Consider the following 24,349-nt stretch of genomic DNA (forward strand, 5'->3'; position numbering starts at 1 on the left):
AGCCATCCTGAGCAAATCACTTTATCTTTCCATGTCTGAGTTTTTCCATATGGAAAGTATCTACAGTCCCTTCCTATCTTATAATATGAATCAAATATGAATAGCAAGCAAAGTTTCTTTTACATATTACTTTCCACTGAATTTTTATCTGTGGAATGGATGCACTTCACTGACTTTTATCCTTTGGTCTCTGGAGTGATTGATGGCTCAACCTGGATAGATGATGAATGTCTTGAGTGCAGGATGCTGACTTATTTTTGCATTTTTCAAGCCTAGCATAGTGCCTTTTTAGCATGCAGAAAACATCCAATAAGTATCATCAAAATAAGAAAATAAGCAATAAAAGACTGCAACCCCAGTGTTTATAATCCATCCCATCTACTAATAACCCTTATTTTCCTCTCGATGATCTAAACCAGCATATGAGGCAATAGCAATAAACAACAACTCTAAATACCAAGACGTACCTCCAGGTATTCCTGAACCACTTGCTCTGGAGTGTTTCCCAGGAACACGTAGAAGTCAAGAATGCCCCCAATTGTGCGGTAAGTGACTGCAGGAGCAGGCTGAAGAGCGACCTCTGAGAGAATTAAAGTGAGAGTTATTAGAATTGAGTATATACTTTTCTTGGGGGTATGAATAGCTGAGCCATCCAAAATAATCTCAGTAAAAATCACATATGTTCACTTCCTATCCTATAATGTGAATCAAAAATGAATAGCAAGCAAAGTTTCTTTTACATATTACTTTCCACTGAATTTTTATCTGTGGAATGGATGGACTTCACTGACTTGTATTGTTGAAATTTATTAATCTATCAAGTTAGTAAAATAGCAAGGAAGAATTAAGTTTTGTTTAAGAGAAGGAAAAATAAACTCTATTTTAATTTGACCATATAAAAATACAAACTTCTGGGTTTTGTGAGTGGCTCTGCTTGAAGAAAATGTTTTGAAAATCTTATTGGGTAAGTTTGACTATAATTAAAAATGTAAAAACAATATAAATGCCTATTAATGCACCACTAATCCAGAACCCAGAGGTGAAGATTATGGGTAAATTAGGGGCAAACTATGAGAAACTGCCCTTAAAATGCAACCTGTCGCCTACAGTCAGACAGCATGGCACATGTTGAAATCTGCAAGTTTTCTTGGAATGTGTCTATCAGTGGTTGCTGTTATCTACAGAATATTAAAAGGAAACATTCCATAAAGGAAATCCCTGAAGCAGTTTCCAATGAAAATGGCTTTTAAGGATGAGCTGGATTTGTAGGTAGATTAAAATACTTTCAAGTCTCAGTTTCAATAGAAGTATCATTAAGATCAACATGTCTCTGTCAAACAGTGATCTCAACATACAGTCATTTTTTATAAAAGCAGTGTCCTAAGACTTACTCCTACCCATGGAAGAGAGAAAGATGCTTCCTACCCATGGCATTACTGTTCATCAGAAAAACTCCAAAAGAGGAACCACTGGTGTCTTCAAGGCACAAGAAGAATGTATGTGCTCCATATAGGTTAATCAGGCCCTGTCAGCAGAAAAGAGAGAGAGAAGTAATAGTATTATATGTTCAAAATGAGTACTCGCCCTGCATTAAAACCAGAAGCCATGTGGACATGTGATTGGTCAATACTTAATGCAGAGTGGTATTGTACCAAAAAGCTGTTGGAATGGCATCATCAACTAACAAATGGAGGAACAAAATATGGTATACCTGTACAATTTGTACCATTCACAGTGGTAGGATGAAACACTGATACATGCTGCAAAATAATACTCCTCAAAAATGATATGCTTAGTAAAATAGACACAAAGGACCATATTGCACGATTTTGTTGATATGAAATGTCTAGAAAAATTTAAAAAATCAAATCTGTAGTCAGCAGATTAGGGATGGCCTGGGACTAGTGTGGATGCCAGGATAGGAACTGGGCTTGACTCTAAAAGGACATGAAGGATCCTGTAGGGGTGATGGAAATGTTCTAAAACTGGATCATGATGATTGTACAATTCAGTAAATGTGATAAAAATTACTAACTTGTACTTTGAATAGTTAAACTTTATGGAATATAAATTAAACCTCAATCAAGATTCTTTTATATAAAATTTGCTATGATCTATACCAAATTTTAATAGGATGAAATGGTGTTATGAGCCATTATGAATTTCTTATTAATGTCCAACTGTTTTTTAATCTTTCTAAAATAACGTGTAATTCTGAGGTAGTAACAATTAAAAAAAAGAGACTGAGGTACTGAATCTTGGCAGAGGGTGGTAATGAGAGCTGATATAATAACAAATAATGTTTACATGTATAACTGTGCTATAAAAGGAATAATGTTGAGATTATAGTATGTATAAAGTTTTACAGACATTCTTTGTGTGATAATGTCACAAATCTTAGCCCCTAGTATGAGGCAATAGTACTAATAATGGTAAAAAGAAAAAGAAAGAAAACCAGTATGATTTGCTAAATAGAGAGGATCAATAGGACTACGAAGGCTGGATTTAAAATTATAGCCACGAAGGCTGATGGCATCAACACATGGAGAGAATACAGATTATATTTTTTCAAAATTTTGAAGCAAGAAAAAAAAATAATGAGAAGAAAGAAAAGGGGAAAAACAGAAGGAAAAAGAGAGATAGGGAAGGCTGGAAGGAGGGGGAAAAGTCAGAGGAGGGAAGAAAAGGAGAGAGAGAAATAGGGAGAAAGGGAGGCCACGAGGGAGGGAAGGAGGGGGAAACGTGTGTAGGAAAGCACACATTTCATTTAATCTGTAACTATATAATTTAAGAATTTCATCCAGGCACGGAGGCGCATGCCTGTAATCTCAGTGACTTGGGAGGATAAAGCAGAAGGATCACAAGTTTGAGGCCAGCTCAGCAATTCAGCAAGGCCCTAAGCAATTTAGCAAACCCTGTCTCAAAATAAAAAGTCCTGGGAATGTGGCTCATTGGCTAAGCACCCTTGGGTTCAATCCCATGTACGAAAAAAAAAAACAAAAACTGCAGCTGTAGAAAGTCAAATTTGGCGCAATGCTCAGGGTATCAGTGTATTTGACCAAACATTTGAGTGGATGTGTCAAGTGTCAACCACTGATTTTTCCTATCTGTTCAGTTCAGTAAGAGTACTACTTCCATTGCATCACATATGGGCAGATGGTCTGCAAGTTAATGAGCTACTTGCTGTGTTCATCTCTTGCAAATATAAACTGCAAAACATTCAGCCCAATCACCCTACGCCAAAATTCCATCTGCATGCAGCTCTTGCTCAGACCTTAGAGCCACCATCAGCACAAGGGAGGCTTCAACACAACCTCCATTCACCACTGCTTCTCAGTATTGTCCAAGCTCTGGCACCTTATCAAGATAAATACAAAAAAAAAAAAAAATGAGTGTTTAGAAAGTCTTTTACAGAGATTTAAGAGTAATTTTATGGCCAGGCCCAGTTTCACATGCCTGTAATCGCAGCACCTTGGGAGGCTGAGACAGGAGGATCTTGAGTTCAAAGCCAAAGCAAGGCTCTAAGCAATTCATTGAAACCTTGTCTCTAAATACAACACAAAATAGGGCTGGGGGTGTGGCTCAGTGGTTGAGTGCCCCTGGGTTCAATCCCTGGCCCCCCTGCCCCCTAAAAAGAGTAATTTTATGTCTGTTCAATTTAAAATTCAGGCTTATAATTTTTATATTTTTGGATATTTTTATTTCATTTTCCAAAAATACTTTAAATTGGGTTTTTACAAATGTGTTGCCCATGTTGGTTTAACAACAACAAAAGAAAAAGAAAGTAAACCTTCACTCCAGGTAACTTGAGAAACCCTATTCTAGAATGACCCTTCTCCCACTTCACTATGGGTGTGATTCTCCAGGGATCTTATTAACATGCCAATTCAGATTCAATGGGTCTCCTGGTCTTTATGGCCTGAAGCTCTACATTTCAAACAACCTGCAAGGTGATGCCAACACTACTATGCCTGGAACACACCTTCACTAGCAACACAGAAGCTGTCAAAAGAGACTTTTTTTTATTCACAAGGTCCTACTAAGAATGGCCCCTGCTGAAGTTCTTCTTTAGATATTAAAATTTTTAAAGCTAGGCAGTTACAAAGGTATTTTTCCTTATAGGGTGAGCTCTAATACAATCATTAAATTGCATTTTCCATTAAAAGTAAAATTTTTAATTGCACTAATTTCTAATAGTGTCTTTATAACCTCACGAACAGGTATTCCTCAACACAAACACGTCTAAACTGAACAAGACAAGATATAGCTGTCTCTGTAGACCATTTTTAGGGGAGGAAGGAGAACATCCCTGACTGTAAGCAATGACCAGGCAGAAGGGGACCTCACCGCAGTGGGGGCGGCATCCCGGGTAAAGATGGGCCAGGTCTTCCAGGCCATGTCGTGGCGGTACTGTTGATGCACGTGCTCCCCCAGCCCATACACATTGGTGCTGGGAAGTCGGAAAGACAGCTGCAGGAACTGCTGGGCAAACTGGAGGGGCCCAATGCTTGTGTCCAACCTAGGCCATACAGGGAAAGTGAGATTCGCTGAAGCTCTCGCTTCTCTCTGCCAAGAAGCTATTTGTTCTTTTCCACATACACTCAGAGATCAGTTGCTTTAGGCATTATCAACTCCCATGCTACCTTGAAGACCTTTCTAGAGCATTTCTATTTCTTTGAATCTAATGGAACATAGTGATGGGACACCAGGGCTCAGGTTGGATGATTGGGCAAAGAGAAGAAATGTGACCTTACATTTCTGTGTACCTGCTGCATGACAGACGCTACTCTGGATACTTTATAAATATTATCTCATGGCCCTTAGCAAAAGTGGATATTTTGATCTTCTTTGTGGACAAGGAAACTGATGCTGACGAGATTTTCTGCCTTCTGTCAGATGGCTGACTGGTTTTCCAGTGCAAGGATTTGAATACAAGTTTTACTGACATTGGTTCTTAAATTTTCTCCAGTATAGCTGTGATGTATCCTCAAAATGCTGGTAGGTGCTTGATAATGAGATTCACAGGAAATAATACTTTGGAATGATAAACAATGAAGTTCAAGTTCCAGTATGAATAATGATCCAAAATAATAAAATTCCCTATTTCATAATACAAGTAAACCATAAGCATATATATATTTATATATCATGTAACTCAGCACACTAATACATTGTATTTTAGTATTCTTTGCTCTATGGTCATGATAGATTTCCATTCTTAATTAGTTATAGTAAGTAATTCTGCAGATTTTTGAAGTTCAAGCATATTTTTAGGCCATAGTCATTTTACTATGTCAAAATAATTGATATTGGGTCACTATATTCAAAGATGTACAAAGAATATCAAAAAAGCTCACAGGACTCTTTTGTTGTTCTTCCTCATTATTCTGATGCTAAAGGGATTATCAGTGACTTCTACATGGTAGCTCAAACTGGAGATATCAGCAGTGTCATTAAGTAAATTGATGTTTTCAGAAGGGACTTCATAGCGGATCGCATTGAAATCAGTTATCTGTCAGAAGAAAAACAGAAAGGACAGTTCAAGGTAAGACTACTTCCTTGTAGAACTACAGAAGATATTGCCTCTCAAACAGCTCTCCATGAGAATAGCCTCTAACTCCTGACTCTATGGTTCCTGGTTTGTGAGAAGAAATCACCCAATCACACATGCCCTGTCAAGTAAAATTTAGCCTTCACACCCCATGCAAAGATTCCTACAGAGAGGAATGGAGGTGCCTTCTGTCTCTGCACCTTGCATGGTGTGTGATGAGGAAGGGAGTGGACCCAGGGTGGAGCACTGCTTTCTTCAGGAATGTGTTCAATGGTAACTCCCAAACCAACCTTAAAACGAAAACGATTGGCTGTCTGAAATTCAGCTGTGAGGAGGGCATTGGTGACATCATCTCCAAACAGAGATGGGGATGACAACTTTCTCAACTGGGCAGTAAACCCTAGGGTTGGAAATGAAGAGCAAGAAAGAGGCTTTTAGCTTTTATGTTTTGCAGTTATTTGGACCATAAAGAGTTGTTCCCTGGGGCCACATCAGGACAGTGCTTACCTGTGCTTGTATTTGTTTGGGCCCTGATGACTTCATAGCCCCAGTTTCTGGGGAAGAAGCACCTAGGGACATTGGTCTCTGCTGCAGAATTCCAGCAGCATTTATATTGCCATCTGCAAGTATCCTGTAAAAATAACAAAGAGTTGGCATTATAAAAAATGAAAGAATGAGAGTAATATTTGCCTATTCATTTATAAAACTTCTTGTTCTAAAGAGAATGTAATATACATCATAATTACATTCATTCACTTATTTATTCTTTATTCATTTATACAGTTATCCAATGTTGATTTCTCCTAGACAAGAAACTCTTACCAGATAAATAAGATTAAAAGTTTGTGCCTCCAGAAAACTTACAGTCTAGTGGTAACTCAAGACAATTAAAAATAGCAATGAGTTGAGTGTTCCAATAGGGTTTGCTTAGGAGCTGAGCAGTAGGCTGAGAGTAGAGTGGGAATGGCTTATCAATAGTACAAAGGTAAATCCAGTCCTACAACACCAGAAGGAGTTAGACAGGCGAAGAGCAGAGTGGTACTCCAAGCAGCGAAAGCAGAAATGCATGATAGATGGAAAACCCACAAATATATTGTACCAAGAACATTGAGTAAGAACAGTGAGTACAGGAAGATCAAGGGAAGCTAGCACACTAAACTATCAGCCTGATTCCAGGAAGAGGACTTGGAGACAGAAAACATTTTAAGAACTTCCCTGCTGTATTCTGTCCATAAATATAATGTCTGAATCTTTCTCAGTAAAGGAATGTATTCAGTTTAGATTGTTTTATTTTTTTTTAAAAAAAGAGTATGTCACAACACTATTCATTTGAAAAAGGTAAACCTACACATATTTTAAATGCCAACATCTGAATTGCTCTGAAAGGCCATGATACAAATATAATTTCAATCAACACTTCACACTATTATGAAAAAGCAATCATGTTATAACCATAAAATCATTTTAAGTACTTATTAATTCTCCATACATAACACTGGTATTTTTGCCTCATTCTTTTCAGTTAAAAAAATGGCTGAGGATATCAATGGAGACAAAATTTAGGGTTGGATAACTGATTTCCCTAAGACTGAGACAGACGGAACACCTTAGCCACCCAGAAACTGAAGTCTGTAAAGTACAAAAGGTTAGTTTCATTGCCATAAATTGTTTCAAGGTCTATAAACCTCATAAAAAGCAATGAACACTCAGATAATATTTTGTGTATAATCTGCTCTAATATCCTTCTGTCAGTCCCAGACACCAAAGGTCAAACCATGGGGACAATTATTTTCCAATCCTTCAAACTCCACATTTCTTCCCCATTTATATCACTCTCTTTCTTTTTAATTTCCATGGACACGGCATCAAGAGACTGTCATAAATTCATGCCTGCCCTACTGTGTTAGCTCAAAAGTCTCCTTGTCTCTCTATTATTGCCTTAACACTAAATATTCTTAAAGAATATTCTCCAGCTGTCTTCCAAATAGAGGTCATGTTATATTTCAATCAGACATCATTGGCTAATAGAATTTAACAATTGGAAATTGACTTGGAATTGTAGAGTCCAACTTCTTTCTGATGCAAGCATTTCTTCAGGAGAGTCTCTGACAGATCCTGAAGCTATGTGAATGATGGATTGCCAACTTCTAGAATCAGGAAAGCCCACTTTTGTATTTAGTATTTTACTACAATGATATTTCTTATGTTTAGATAACAGCCTCTGGAAGTTTCTTTCTTTTTTTAGTGGAAGTTTCATTTTTTAAAACCCACAATGGTGACTTTTAGATACTATTTCAAATCATATTAGAGTTTGAGAAAGAAAAACAAAATTTGGTGCTATGAGATAAGGAAGAAAAGGGAAATACATTGGCAAAAACACTGAAATTGTTATCATTCACAGGTAACAGTACTATTTCAAAAATCATTAAAAAGATATGACATACCAATAAAGATAATTCATAAGCAAATTTAAGATTTCAGGTTTCAAGATGAATATTCAAAAATTAATTTAAAATCTAAACATAAACTACAGATAAACAGAAATTTTAATTTAAAAATAGCATTTAATAGAATTAAATATTAAATTGTTAAAAAATATGAAAGCAAAGTGAAAGATGCCTAAACCAAAAATTTCAAAATTAACACTCTGAATAAATTGAAAGCTATATCAAATTTTTGGATTTTACTATTCACTTTGGTAAAAATTGCAATTCTTCCATATATGGAATCACAATCAAATTATTTTGTGATAAAATTGACAAGCTGATCCTAAAATGTATTCAGAAGTTTAAAGGCCAGAGAATGGGACAGGCACTATTGAAGAAAAATAGAAATGATTTGGAGGACTTACAAGACCACACATCAAGAGCTATTACAAAGTTTTAATAACTAAGGCAGTGTTGTATTGGCCAAAGCACAATCAACAAATTAGCAAAGTGAATTCCAGAAGCAAGTCTACATATATAAACATATAATTTACAGAAAGATGTTACTGCAATGAAAAAGAGAAGGTATGGCAGTCATTTTAGTAATTGGTGATGGATCTGTTAAAAATTCAAGAGGGCTGGGGTTGTGGCTCAGGGGCAGAGTGCTTGCCTCGCACATGTGAGGAACTGGGTTCCATCTTCAGCACCACGTAAAAAATAAGTAAACAAAATAAAGATATTGTATCCATCTATAACTAATAAATAAAAATATATATTTAAAAAGAATTCAAGAAGACATTTTTTCTGGACTCTTATCTGACATACACATACACACACACACATACACAAACACATGCACAAACACATACACAAATGCTAGATTGATTAAAGATCTAAATTTGAAAAAAAAATACAGTAATAATGTTCTTAGAGGAAAAACAGAAAGATGTTTTCCTGACTCTCTTTGAAGCAGGAAGGAATTTTTAAATAGAATATGAAATGTACTGGCCACTGAAAAATTGACAAAATGGACTACATTAAAATTAGGAACAATTTTTTCATCAAATATTGACCATTAAGAGAGTTAAAAGACAACCCACAGAATAAAATAAGGTATATGTCTTTAAAAACAAAAGATTTGTGTCCAGAGTACATAAATAACTACAGAGCATAAGCAAAAGAGGAATACCCATTTAAAAAAACCTGGACAAAAAAACTGAAACATTACAATATGATCATCCAACTATTCAATAAGCCTAAGAAAAGATGATTAATTTCATTAATCATGAAGCATGTGAAAATTATAACTACAGAATTGTTACATTGATGAAGGAGAAAAACATCAAAAGTTGTTAGGACACATAGTAACTGAACTCTTACATACTGTTACAGGAAATGTAAATTGTCATAGATATTTTGAAAAGCTATTTTGCAATATCAACTAAACCTAAACATGTACATATCCCTATGAATGGAAAATTCCATTTCTTGGTATAGAACCAATGAAATCCTTCCACATATTCACCAAAAGACACATAATATACTGTTCATTGCAGCACTATTAAAATGTTTCTCATATGCAAACTCACAAATGCCTATCAAAAGTAGACAGTATAAAAATATTGGGGTGTATTCACACAATGGAATACCATATAGCAAAAGGCATGAAAGATCTTTAACTTCTCCCAACAACAGGATGAATCTCATAAAAATAATGTTGAGCTTAAGATTTATTTAGTTCAACTCCAAATGTATAAATTTGAAAACAGATGAAGTATATAGTTTTCCATAAAAATATTAATAGTGCTACTATGAACATTCTAGTATATGTCAGTAGGAGAATGGTTAAAAGACTGTGGTATACTCATTCAACGGAACATCCCTCAACAACACAAATCATCTTATACTGTATATGTAACACTATTGACAAATCTGAAAACCATGCTGGGTGAGATTTTACAAAGTATGATTTCATTTATATAAAGTTATGCAACAAGCAAAACAAAGAAAGCTATAGTGGAGATGGAGGGAATACAAGGGGAAGTAACTACTGAGGAATATCACGAGAGAACTTTCTGTGGTGATGGTAACATCCCACATCTTGACAGATATTTGGGTTACAGGGGTGTAGTCAATGTCTCAACAAGTTGTCCTAAAAGTGTGTGAACTGTAAAACTCTTCATATTTGCATTGTATATAAATTTAATATCTAAAGACAAAAATCATAATCAAACATTCAGCTCTTGCTAAAGCTATGTGTGATGAGAAGTTTATAGAAACATGAAATGGCTTCTGGAATTTACTTTCAAATGCATTAAAAATAAGATCATTGATGGATAAAGTATAAGACATACTAATATAGATGTAAAAACAAAGCATAATATTAAGGGTGGCATGTAAGTGGGAAATTCTTTCCATTTTTTCTGTATGTTTGAAAATTTAAATATTAGATTACTGGAAAGAAAATCCATTTTTCACTTCCTAAAGGAACTATTAAAAATAGGACTCCTAATAAAAATAAAGCAATTATCCTAAGTTAGCAGCCAACATCATGCTCTATATTTTACATGTAAAAAATTTCCATTGAATTCAAGCATAAATAAAGGTTGCTAACCATCAGCACTTAATTTATATTACTCTGGAAGAACTGGAATGTGCAGCTTGGACATGTGAATGATGAGACATAAGCATTAATACAAAGCAAAATCATTATTTTTCTGGGATATAATTGTAAAACTAATAAAGAACTACAAAATTCTTTTTCTAGAAACAATGAAAATATTCAGTTGGTCAATTATATAATAAATATAATAGAAATATGTAAAAATGATTTTAAAATATTTAAATTTAAAGTAATACATATAAAATAACTATTAGTAAGAAAGGAAGTATTATAATAAAAGAAGCTTTGGTTAGAAAATATAATAAATTATATTTACACTAGAAGCTAAAAATATGAAATACATAAGGAAAAGTTCATTATTCATATGAAAGAAAATTTAGAGAAACATAAAATTCAATTAAGGCATACATATGTATATGTCCATATTCATATATTTATTAATATATATAGATATATTAGATATATAATCGAAATGGAGAGATGTTCTGTTTTTAGAATAGGAAGAATCAAAACCATTAAGCTGTCAATATTATTTAATTTAACCCCCCAATTCAGTGTGGTTTTAATTAATAATGTTATAGGATGTTCTGGGATATAGAAAGTAGAAAACAGAGTAAAGAAATAAAATCTAAATATATAAGGCCTTCTTGACAAAGTCACGTTTCAACTAAGCAGGGTTCAGAGTTGATATTGTCGTGGAAGCCACACACGTTCACTGGCACCTCTGTTGCCAGTGTCACCGTGCCAGAAGGCTCTTGTTAAAACAGTTCACCTAGTTCTAGAAGTGGCTCCATGGTCCATATGTGGTTGATAGTCTCATTCTCAAGGAGTATGTAGGCTAGCCCACCAACATTTAACCTTTACACAAGAGTGCACATTGGATCCACACTTACAAAGCACTTAACATTGGTAAATTCCCTCCACTTTGGGTTTTGGATTTTATCTCCTCCAATACTTCTCTTTTCTCTATTCTGCTTTCCTCACTTCCTCAGTGTTCCTGTAGATATCATTAAGGCAAAAAAAGAAAAAACTCCAAGCAAATTGCAGACCCATAAGCCACTTCACACCACTCTCTCCACACTTAACATCTCTTAAATAAAACCCAATGGTCCCAGCAGGGACCTCATTTCTCTGACCTCTGTCACCGCCTGTCCAGGTGCGCAGTCTATCCTTTCTGACTGAGAGATCGCTGGGCACACTGGAATAAATGAAGAATCTGCACAGAAATTAAAGGACAAAAGTTGAATATTTGTAGTCTGCTCACAGCTCCAAGAAAGGTAGCATAATTACAAACTTTCAGTCAATTCTTCCGTCAATAACGTCATTGGTAGCTGGTATCCTTACTTACATACAATGTTTAACAATTCTCCAAGTGCTAAAGATACTTGTCTTCTTTTTTTTTCTATTGTTGTTGTTGGTTTGTTTGATTGTTAGATATATAATCATGTACCATGAAATTATCTGTTTTAAAGCATACAATTCAATAGTCTTTTAATATTTTACAAAGTCCTGCCACCAAAAAGCTCTATCTAATTATAGAACATGTTCATTGTCCTGGAGGAGTCACCCCATGAGTGATGGCTTTTCATGCCCCTTTTCTCCCAGTCCCTGGAAAACACTTGCCAATTCTCTCTCTGTGGATTTGCCTATTCTGAGAATTTCACACAAAGGAAATCATAAAGCAAGGGCCTTTTGTTCCTGGCTTCTTTCATTTGGTGTGATGTTCAGAGTTCTTCCATGTTATAGCAAATAGCAGTGTTTTATTTATTTTCACAGATAAATCATATTCCACTAAGTAGATATAACACATTTCATTTTGTTTCTCTACACATCAATTGATGTATATTTCTGTTGTTGTTTCCACTTTTTTACTATATATATATATTTCTGCTATAAATGTTCATGCAAAAGTATGTGAACATATTTCCAATTCTCTTGGTTACATACCTAAAAGTGAAATTTGTAAATCTTATGTTTAACTCTATCCTTAACTTTTTGAGCAACTTCCAAACTATTCAAAGTGGCTCCTAAGAGTGATGTGTGAGGATTACTACTTCTCTTTGACCTTAAAAGTAATTGTTATTAATTTTTTATTATAGTCATCCTGGTTTATGTGAAACAAAATATCATGTTTTAACTTATGTTTTCCAAATAACTGATAGTGTCAAATATTCTTTATGGTCATTTGTAGATCTTTTGTTATATATATATATATATATATATATATATATATATATAATCTTTTGTTCATTTAACATTTTTTTCTTTTTGCTTTGAATTGTAGCATTTTTTGTGTATCCCTGATGTTAAGCCCTTATCAGATATTTCATTTGCAAATGCATCTGATTCTATAGGTTATTTTTTCATTTTCTTTATACTGTCATTTGAAGCATAAAAGTTTTCATGTATCATGAAGTCCAGTTTGCCTATTTTTTGTTTTGTTACTGTGCTTTATATATCATCTATCAAACTGTTGCCTAATCCAAGGACACAAACATTCAGACCCATGTTTTCTGTTTAAAGATTTGTAGTATTGGGGTCTTACATTTATGTCTTTGATCCATATTTAGTTAACTTTCATGTATACTATGAGGTAGAAATCCAACCTCTTATTTTAACATATGAATATACCAATGTGTTATACCTTTGTTTTTATCATTTGTTTGTTGGATTACATTTGGTTTTGTTCAACTCACTTCTAATAAACTTTGATGTAGATAGGGAAGATATTATTGGCCCCTTAAGAAATATATACAACTGCTCAAAATTATTCTTATTCAAGGCTTTATCCACTTTGTTTACCCTTCTCCTACACAACAACAAGCTAAATAGGACTGGGTCTGTGGGCTCCATGAACCAGTCAGAACACTGGATCTCCCCTGAACCTTCAGGCCACTGAAGTTACTATGGGTGTCAACTACCTTTCCACTATCCCTATTGACTCATGCACTAGTGTGTGCATGTCTGTTTTAAAAATGGATTAAAGACTTAACATAAGGCCTAGAACCATAAAATTTCTTGAATAAAACATGTGGAAAGTTGCTTAACACTGGTATGACCAAGAATATAAGCAACAAAAGCAAAAATAGTCAACCGGGACTGAGCCAAACTAAAGCACTGATCAGCACAGTGAAGAGGTCACCTAGGCCATGGGAGAACGTATTAATAAGCCATATATCCAACGAGAAGTCAATTTCCAAGTGACAAAAGAAATTCAAAAAACTCAATGGCACGAATGGCTTAGAAACTTGAATAGATATTTATCCAAAGAATACATACAAATAAATGGCCAACAGGCATGTGAAAAGATGCTCAACATTCCTAATCATCTGGGAAATGCAAATTAAACTGTAAGGAGATATTACCTCACACATCTTAAGATGGTGATTATCAAAACAGAACAGAGGACAACAACTTTTGGTTAGCATGTGAAGATACGGAAACCCTGGTCCACCATTGCTGGGAATGCAAGGAGGTGCAGTTGCTATGAAAAACAGGATGGAGATTCCTAGAAAATTAAAAACCAGAGCTACCATAGGAATCTTTATTCCCACTCCTGAGTCTTTATCCAAAAGACTTGAGTCAGGAATTTGGAGATATATCAGCACTTCCATGTTATTGCAACATTATTCACAATAGCCATCATTTGTAAACAACCTAAGTGTCCACTGAAGTACAAATGGATAAAGAAAATGTGGCAGAATATTATGGAGCCTTAAAAGGAAATCCTGTAATATGCAAAAACATGGATGAAACTTGAGGACTTTATCTAAGGAAATAAGCCAATCACAGAAGGACAAACACTGCATTATCCTATGTGAAATATTTAAAATAGTCAAACTCATAGAAGCAAAAAATAGAATGGTGTTTGACACACATTAGGGGAAAGGAAATCATTAATAAATATGTGTAACATTTCAGTTGTACAGGGTAAGTTTTAGAGATCAGATACAATATACTCTTTTGTAGGCTTAAAAATTTTGCTAAGAATGTAGATTGCATGTTACATGTTCTTCCAGAAGAAGAAGAAGGAGGAGGAGGAGGAGGAGGAGGAGGAGGAGGAGGAAGAGGAGGAAGAGGAGGAAAAGAAGAAGAAGAATTTGTTTTTCATTCCATGGAAACCTATCTTTAAAAAATAGCTAGATGGGCTGGGGATGTGGCTCAAACAGTGGTGCGCTCGCCTGGCCTGCACGGGGTGCTGGGTTTGATCCTCAGCACCACATAAAAAAATAAAATAAAGATATTGTGTCCACTAAAAACAAAACAAACAAATAAATAAATATTTAAAAATTCTCTCTCTCTCTCTCTCTCTCTCTCTCTCTCTCTCTCTCTCTCTCTCTCTCCCTCTCTCTTTAAAAAAAAAAAGTAGCTAGAAAAAAAGGCCTATATGTAAAACAGTTAACAGCTGAACTACTCTGGATAAATCGAAGTGTGTAAGTGTGTCTTGGTATCAATACAGGTGTAGATATTTAGTTTTATATTTAGTATGAAGAAACTACTTATTCACATCCACTGGATAGAAATCTTATTGGAATTGTTACCCCCTAACACACACACACACACACACATACACACATATACACACACACACAGAAGAAGTAAGAATAGCATCAAAGTGGTTTCTATCAGTGAGTTTCAAATCATCTTGGAAAGTGGTAATTTTTCCTAGAAAGTGCCCTAATGCTTACTGTGGAGAATATTGGAAAGACTGAGCAGGTCACGTCTGGGGCTACTCTTGGCACAGCTGCTTTTTACTCTATGTTTAATCCACATCTGTAAAGAGTTTTATCACGCAGAACAAACTTCCAAATTCAGTTTTTATTGATAATAGATTTTTGTATGACACATGCCATTTTATTATTTAGATTATATTAATTATATGCATGGAGGGAAAAAGACAATTTGATTGTGTGTGTGTGTGTGTGTGTGTGTGTGTGTGTGTGATGGGGGGCAAGAACAGTTTCAAAGGCACCTCTGAGGAAATCATAGGTATTTCATCATTCTATGGGCTACAGGCTAACTGCGAATGTTGTACCTAGGCCACCATAATCACCCTCAGCCTGCTGGTGATCTAAAGTCCTTTTCCATAATGGGATGGATCTGGGCAATGTTGCCTTGGCCTGCTTTCTCCTTGAAGTTTCTAATTCCTCATGCCTCTGGGATGAAGGGCAGGCAATTAAAAGTCTAATTTTTCATCCTTTAATTATAGCAAATGGGGCTTGGAAGATACTGAAAACCATTAACATTTAAGGTTTAGTAGCAAAAAAAAAAAAGACTTATCTTGGAGATTGACTTCAATTAATTGTGCATAAGTGTTTCGAATGCTGCAATATGGAGAAGGAATAGAAGGATCTCTTTGGTACCCAAGGGTGACCTCCTTTACCCCTCTTTCCAACCCAGGAGCCACCAGATTTCCTTTACCTGAAGGTTTCTCCAACACAAGCAGCAGCAAGAGGATATCTACAGCCAATACAATTATGAAGAAGACGAACAGAAGGACTTCCAATGTACTGAGCTTCCTTGCCATCTAGATGGACACAGATAACTGGATTAAAGCAAAATGCAGAGCCCTGAAAGAACAGATGGATGCTTGTGATTAGAATGTGAACTTGTCTGCGAGACAACCTTGATTACCAGCATTCAACTCTATGTACTTAGAGAAGGTTTGTTTCTGCTCTTCATGGTGTCTCCACCTAACTCTGTGCACTTTTCGGGCTCTTACCTTTTTGTCTGTGTAGATATTGAGATTGTTTGGGGAAAAGTATATATCAGACATAAAGAACTAGAGAGAGAGAAAGAGAGGAGCCAGATCCTGAAGATAGAGGGATGAGGGGTTGTGATGGCTCACAAAGCCCTTTCAGATGACACTTTGACCTTCATGCGCACTCTGTATAGTACAATAGAGGGTACACTTAGGGAGAAAGAAAATAGCAAAAGCCAAATCCACATCTTCTTCCGATCCCTATGGCATAATGCTGAGATGTTTAACTACTTAGAAGTTACTGGTCATTTTAAGAATCTGGTGACAAAAATAAACCTGATCCCAATCTCCAACAGAATGCTCACTTGCATGCGCATGGCACACAAACTCATACGAATTTATTGATCTCAGATATCCTGAAGCCCATGCATTGATCCCAGGGTGAAGATGGAAAACTGGGAATCAGAGGGCATGCATGCTTGCTCTGTTCTTTTACTAACAGGTGGGCTGCTCCCCTGCTGGGGCCTGTTTCTTCAGCTACAGAGGTGAGATCAGATTGTGCATGCACTCCCACGTGAATCCCTGTCATGTGCCTCACATTTCAGGACAGTCTCTACCTTCAAGGACCTTCATGCTTGCTTGGCTTCCATCAACCAGACATCTTGACTGTGCCCTAGAATTTCCACCCCTCAGAATTGTTTCACTTTTTAAATCCTTCACCGCTTTCCATTTACTGGTCACAAGCTTATGTATTTTGCTCTCCCACTGACTTTCTTCAGTTTTCTCTACTCTTTGATCCCATAGAGGCCTCTGTTCTTTTTCCACTTCCATCTGTTCTCTGAGCCCTTTCTGACCACTGGAGCTAGGCCTCAATATCACTATTCAACTGGCCATTTGCTCTCATCTTTCTTATCCCCTCATTTGCTAACTGAATCTACATCACGAAACCATCCAGCCAAAAAGCTCTGCCTCTGGGCTGATGCACTGGCTCAACATAGATACCAGTAGGACTTTTAATCCCCCCCCCAAATAACTGGGCCTGCAGACCCACTGACAATCTTACCAGCTCCTCTCATTTTCAGAGGAACAATTTTAAAAATTGATCCTTTTTTCCAAGACCAATTTCATTCAACTACACTCTTATTCTTATCCAATATCATCTCTAATTTGGAAGAGAAAGTAACTGTTTTACAGACGCTATCTTATCTCCATGTTCTCAGCTCAAGCTTTGGTACAAAAAAACTCTGCATGACTATAGGCAAAATTTGTATGTTTTCCCTTCTATTCTCCATAGCCGAGTTTTTCCTGTTCTTGCCCAAGCATAATCCTTGTACCCATCCTCCAGCTTTCCTAGCCCCTGAATTTCTCCAAAATTTTGTTTCACCAATTATCCCTCCTCTTTCTTACATGGTCAACCTCTGCCTCCAAACTTGATTTTACCCCTCATAGATGTCTTCTTAGTTATCCTAAACTGTTGATGATTCTGCGTTATTCTGTTATTCTCTAAGTACCATTTTAACTTTATTTTACTTTTGTAGCTAAGCTTCTAAAAAGATAATTATACACTGTCTTGATTAGCTTCCTCATGCATTACTGGAATGAGTGTATTTCCTGCATTCCACTGAAACTGCTCTTGCCAAAGCCACCAGGGACTTAACCCCTAAATACAACAGGCTCTGTCTTAATCATCTAGCACTATCAACCACTCCCTCCTCCTCGAAACTCTCTACCTATCCATATTCCTGATATCATTCAGTCCTGGTTTTCTACCTCTAGTTCAGATTTCTTTTCAATTTTCTTTGATTCTTCTGTTACATGTGGATATTCTTCATATTTTCACAGAAGTCCCCTTTCAAAACTGCCTGTTGTCCTTGAGCAATCCCCATAACTCATGTGACTTTATATATCTGACAACAATCCAGCCTATATTCGCAGACCAAAGATATAGATTCACATATTCAATGGCCTGTTGGTGTCTCATGTGAGCATCCAAAAGAGTCAACCAAAATGAACCTCTTCAGACACAAAAGCATCCATCCTCAACCTTAGTCCCAACTTTTTCCGAATGGGTTGCACTTCAAATAATTAATAGCTTGTGGAACAGAACCAAAATTTCTTTTTTTAAAAAAAAAGTAACAATCTAGGGATCTTTTGGGCTCCTCTCTTACCAGTTACCAGTTGAGGCAGAACACTTTTCCAACATCTTTGGTTCATTTCCCCGATATATCTTCTAGTATCTTCTATATTCAAGTATTAATTGTTCTCTAGATAAGATATAAACCTCTAACCTTGGGACCAAAGTCCTCATGACACCTCCTCTATCCAGCCTCTTTTTTCTGTGTGTATAAAGAATTTTCTGTCTTTTGCTTTTGTGTTTACTTCTCTTTTCACGTTACATTTTCCTGAAACTATGCTCCTCTCTAGCCCAATGCCAAGAGCATTCTACAACTATTTTCGTTTAAATTCAATTTGTCATTGAGGCAGTCTTTATAATAATCTGTAGTTACCCAAGAAATGATGTTCTTTAAACTGAAATGGGGGTGAAGAGCAAGATTCAACAGATAATTGGCCAAGAGGTATTTGCAGAGATTCCTCAGCTCTTGGAGAAACTGGGCCTGGGAATTGAGGCTTTTTAACTATTTTATTCTAATAACCTAAACCTGTCAGGTGTCTCTCTTTGAGTGTAAATTATTCAAAAGATTTGCTCAATTCCCCATAAAGTACAGAGCATGCTATATTCTTATTGTTATAGTCCCATAAAACACCTACATCAAAGTTCATAAGGCAGGCATCACCATTCCCATTTTATAGATGGATATTAAATAATTTTGTCCCACCATGATTAGTGGTGGAACTAAGGCAAACTAAGAATCAGAGCTTCCAATAATATTTGCATAATCTCTCCAAAGTATCTTCCAGACCTCAGAGCCTAAAGACCCAGAGGGTAAATCTCCAATGGTGGAATTTCAGGCACTGAAAGAAGTTGGAGAGACCCACTCTAAATACACACAGAGACCATAATTCCATATCACAGCAAACAGTTGGTCATCAATTATCATCCTTTTCCCAGCATTGTTTCCCTCTATAGGGAGATGGTTTTTCCCAGCTTCTATAGACCAGAAGCAGGTACTTCTTCTTACTGCTTCTTAGTCTTTCTGAGGGAGCAGACTCAACACAGAAGTTCAGCAAATTCAGAAACACTCTGGGGACAATCACAGTCATTTTCTTGCCATAAGAGCTATTGTCATCCAGGCAGAGGGTCAGAGTGGGGATTACTAAAGGTAGAATTCTCCCTACTTAGAAATCCTTTCTGCTCAAAGCTGGGGCACATTTAGCTTCCCATGAATCCATGCCACCTTCTAGATTCCAGAGGATCACATCTGTTCTTGCATGGTTCTCCCAGTGAGAGAGGGACATCCTACTCTAGACCCTCCCCATCTGTATTCTCTCTCTCTCTCTCTCTCTCTCTCTCTCTCTCTCTCTCTCTCTCTCTCTCTCCCTCCCTCCCTCCCTCCCTCTCTCCACATAAGATCTCATCTTCATACCTCACCGACTATGGAAAATGAAGAAAACATCAGGTCCAGAAGAAAAGTGAAGGCGTATAGATCACTTAAGAAGCCAGGGCAGAGGAAAATCTACAAAAAGAAAGGGACCTCTTTTTCCCCCTTGAGATCCTATGAGAAAGAAATTCCTTTCCCAAAGCACCACCTGCTTGGGCAAAAGTACTCACCTCATAGCCTTGTCTCTTTCCTTACTGTAGCTCTCACTGAGGCCTGGTGATTCGTGAGGAGCACTGAGCAAAGGTGACCGGGTTGATGGAGAGAGCTTCTGCCAGGATAGATTTACTGCCTCATAAAGTTGACCAAGGGGGAGGAGGGGAGTGCATTTTATAACAGACCATAAAACAGTCCTTGCTCTCCCTGGGACAAGGGAGAATGCTTTGTTAATGCAAGGGGAAGGCTGTTTTGGGTTTGGGTTTTACTCTAATAGTTTTCCCTCAGCATTCCTGTCCATATCTGATTACTTTACTTGTCATAAGCTGTGTTTCCTTCTCTGCTCATGTGGCCTGAAGAGCTCCAGAGCTAGGGTCTTGTTGGTGTTTCACTCTGCCCCATACCCATACATAGTTCTTAAATGTATACCTATTTGCTGAATAAAGGAGGGAAAAAATGAATAGCTCTGGGTTTGTCATTGTTTATTTCTCCATTTCATCCTCCAGTATGCTTATATCAACTCATCTTGTCATTAATTATATACACTTTCCCCCAAGTTATTCCAAATAAGCAAAGCACCATTAAAGTAGAAATTATGCAACCGTTAAGTGGAAAGGGGCCTCTAGAAGATATTTGTTGTGACCTTTGACTGCTCAGAACCTTAAAAAAATTAAGGAATTTCTCACTTTAACAATTTTGCCTGCCCAAGAAGATTGGGAACTACCTTTCACAGTCTCCCTTTCAGCCCTTGTATAGGTAAGTGACCTTGGCTCAGAAAACCAGAAGTCGCTGCCTTTGAGTGGTCTCGTCCAGAAGAAAGTGTTAAAGGTGGTACCATATGAAAGGGAAATGTCAGGATGGAGGGGAGATGTCATGTTTTAGGGGAAGTAAGGGCCAGGGACCTAGGGACATCATCTCTATGCTGAGTATTGGAAGTGAACCAGATGTATGCTACAGGCTGTGGCAGTCCAATCTCCCACAGTGTACGTGGCATTGTCTCTGTATGATAGCCCACAAGCTTCACTCTTTGGCCCTCCTGGAGTTTAAATTACTAATATCTTTATAATTTTTCTGTTCAGGTGGGTTTTGTTTTTATTGAGATATAATTCACAAAGCATAAAACTCATCCTTTTCAGGTTACAATTCAGTGGCTTTTACTGCATTTACAAAGTTGTGTGATCATCACTATAATCTAATTCCAGAAAATTTTCATCACCTCAAAGAAGCTATATGCTAGTTAGCATTCATTCCCATTCCCTTCTCCCCTAATTCTGGAACCACACTTCAATGTTTTGTCTTTATGAGCTTGCTAATTCTGAGTATTTCATATGAGTAGAACCATACAATATGTGGTCATTTGTGTATGGCTTTTTCACTTAGTCTGCTATTGCAGATATCAGTACTTTACTCCTTTTGGTGTCATAGACACTGTATGAATATACGACATTATTTTTACCCATTCAACATTTGATATTCATCTGGGTTGCTTCTACTCTTTGGCTTCTATGAATGATGCTTTTATAAGCATGTACACGTTTTGGTGTAGCATATGTTTTCTATTCTTTAGGGTAGGAATTGCTGAGTTCCTAGGAATGGAATTGCTGGGTTTTATGGTAACTCTGTATTTAAATTTTTGAGGGATGGTAGAAAAATTTCCAAAGTAGCAGTACCATTTTACACTCACATTATAACCATTATATTATTCTGTGAGGATATAATGATTCTTTTGATGGCATCTGTGAACCATAAGTGATTGAAGCCCATCGTAATCTTATGTTTGATTCAACTGTTCAGTATATAGGTAAACACACACACACACACACACACACACACACACACACAAAACCACAAACAGTCTAAGTTTCTGTATTTCTGAGTGTCTAGAATGACAGGTTCATGTTATCTTTTGGCCCAGTGCAAGTAGCCTTTGTTACAGGGGGAATGTACCTGGATCTCATTTCACATTATGAAGATATTTTGGCAAAAGATCAAGAAAGGATATTTATCATTACACAAGATCCCTCTATCCTTTGCATGATATTTTACTCTTAACTCCTCACATTCTGTGTTTATTTGTGACATCATTCATGTTACAATGGATACAGACAATTACAACTAATCTATAACCCATTTCCTTAAGTGCAGAAAATATCTAACTTCACAATCCCATATCACTCACTAACAGATGGAAAATATTAGGTCATATAGTTGACTTGACAAAAAAAGTAACTGGATCATTTTGAAAAAAAAAAGAATCAAGCATATGGCCCAGTTCCTTCTAGTTGCTAGTTAGTAAGAAGGGATGGTGAAGTTAGCCATTGGCAGATCTCAAACAGTTATCAAAGCAAGCAGATGGTTGGAATCACCAACTCAGAAACTAACAATATGTATGATCCTTGGCTTTGAGAGTACCATCCCCCCAGGACAGATGCAAAACTCTTGATGATTCAACTGTAATGACAAGAACAAGGGACTATCAGTGAGACTCTGACAATATCTGTCAAGGCCAGTACAAACTTACCTTTGTAGACACATATGACAATTAATACTATAGTATTGGTAATAAAATAAATGAATTTCCCTATTTAAATGAAAAGATTAAGAATTAGTATTTAAAAAAATTTTGGCATGCCTATAAAGAGATAAAGTGAAATTATGTGATCTAGAGTAGAGAAAATATGTCAAAGAGTAAGAATTCAACATTTTCCTTAGTAGCTGGCCAGCAGGAATTATAAGTTAAGGTCCAAATTTCAGGGTCTGCTTCAGGTAACCACAGATTTATATGACTCCATGTGAAATGGTTCTTAAATCATGCTCCGAGGACCAGCATCTAGAGGCCAAGAGACCTTTTCGGTGGGTGGATGGGGGGGGGCGGGGGCGTGTACAACTATTTTCATCAAAACACCAGGAAAATATTTTCTCTTTTTACTATCTTTCTCTCATGAGCCCAAGGTGGAGTTTCCCCACAGGGGAAATGTTGAATGTAAAAACAGATACAAGAATCCTGCTTCCTTCTATTAAGTCAGACTTTAAAGAGATTTGCAAAAGTGTAAGACTAATCTTCTAATTTTGTATTATAAAATGTAGTAAAATTTTACTATGACAAAACATCAAAAATATAATCTCATATATAAGACCTATTGGGAGCTTCAACGATTTTTAAGAGTATAAAACAGTCCTATTTCTACAATAAAACAAGAAGATGTAAGTACAGCAAATATTTAGGCCCCAAATATTGGTGTACCTAATTACGTAAATAAATAATATGCTTAAAGTCTCCCAAAGATCCCAATAGAATAATACCAGATATTTTCAATATACCGTTCTCATCAGTAGATAGGTTTATTCAGCTATAAAGTTAGGAAAGACACTTCAAAACTAAAAACTATTTTAAATCAAATGAACTTAACAGGCATCTAGAGAATGTTTCATCCAACCACATCTGAATATACTTTCTTCTCACCTGCTCATGGAACTTTCTTCAAAATAGACCATATTTTAGGTCACAAAGCAAGTCTTGGCAAATACAAAAAAGTCAATATAATCCCATACATCTCATCAGATCATAATGCAAGGAAATCAGAAACCAATGCAAGAAAACTTACAGAAACCATATAAATACATGGAGATTAAACAAATACACTTTTGAATAGTGAGTGGGTCATCAAAGAAATCAGGGGAGAAATTTAGATATTCTTAGAATCAAATAAGAATAGAAATACCACAAACCAGGATCCCTGGGAAATACCATATACAGTTCTAAGAGGAAAGTTTGCACCTGTGAGTGCCTACATAAAAAATCAGAACAATCCCAAATAAATAACCTAAAGATGCATCTTGAGATCTTAGAAAAATAAAAACAAACCAATTTCAAAACAAGTAGGAGGAAAGAAATAATGAAGATCAAAGCCAAAATTAATGAAAGATAGAATAGAAACTACAAAGGTTATAAAGATGAAAAAGAAGATATCACAAGAGATATCACTTGAAATCCAGAGGATTATTAGGAAATATTTTTAAACCTATGTCCCAATAAATTAGAAATTATAAAAAGAAATAGATAAATTTCTAGAAACAGTACCTACCAAAATTGAACCAAGAAGATATAGAAAAGCTAAACAGACCAATAATAATGAAATTGAAGCAGAAATAAAAAAGACTTCCAACAATAAAAAGCCTAGAACCAGATGGATTCACAGATTAATTCTACAAGAACTTTAAAGAACTAAAGTCAATGCTCCATAAATTATGCCACGAAACAGAAAAGGAAGAAACACTTCCAAACTCATTCTATGAAGCCAGTATTAGCCTGATACCAAAACCAGATAAGACACA

General features: G+C 36.2%; 1 protein-coding gene across 1 annotated transcript in view; it reads right to left on the reverse strand.

Moving 5' to 3' along the window:
* Mgam2 (maltase-glucoamylase 2 (putative)) overlaps positions 1-16,127 on the reverse strand; it is an 81,605-nt gene extending 65,478 nt beyond the window's left edge. Inside the window, exons 1-8 of the mRNA XM_034635455.2 lie at positions 16,022-16,127; positions 11,737-11,816; positions 6,059-6,182; positions 5,842-5,951; positions 5,358-5,512; positions 4,348-4,519; positions 1,426-1,525; positions 468-580 (exon numbers count right to left, since the gene is read on the reverse strand). Of these exons, the coding sequence (XP_034491346.2) occupies positions 468-580; positions 1,426-1,525; positions 4,348-4,519; positions 5,358-5,512; positions 5,842-5,951; positions 6,059-6,182; positions 11,737-11,816; positions 16,022-16,127 (960 nt within the window). The remainder of the gene's footprint in view (positions 1-467; positions 581-1,425; positions 1,526-4,347; positions 4,520-5,357; positions 5,513-5,841; positions 5,952-6,058; positions 6,183-11,736; positions 11,817-16,021) is intronic.
* Between the last annotated feature and the right edge of the window lie 8,222 nt (positions 16,128-24,349).

This window comes from Marmota flaviventris, chromosome 1 (genome assembly GCF_047511675.1).
Source record: "Marmota flaviventris isolate mMarFla1 chromosome 1, mMarFla1.hap1, whole genome shotgun sequence".
NCBI lineage: Eukaryota > Metazoa > Chordata > Mammalia > Rodentia > Sciuridae > Marmota > Marmota flaviventris.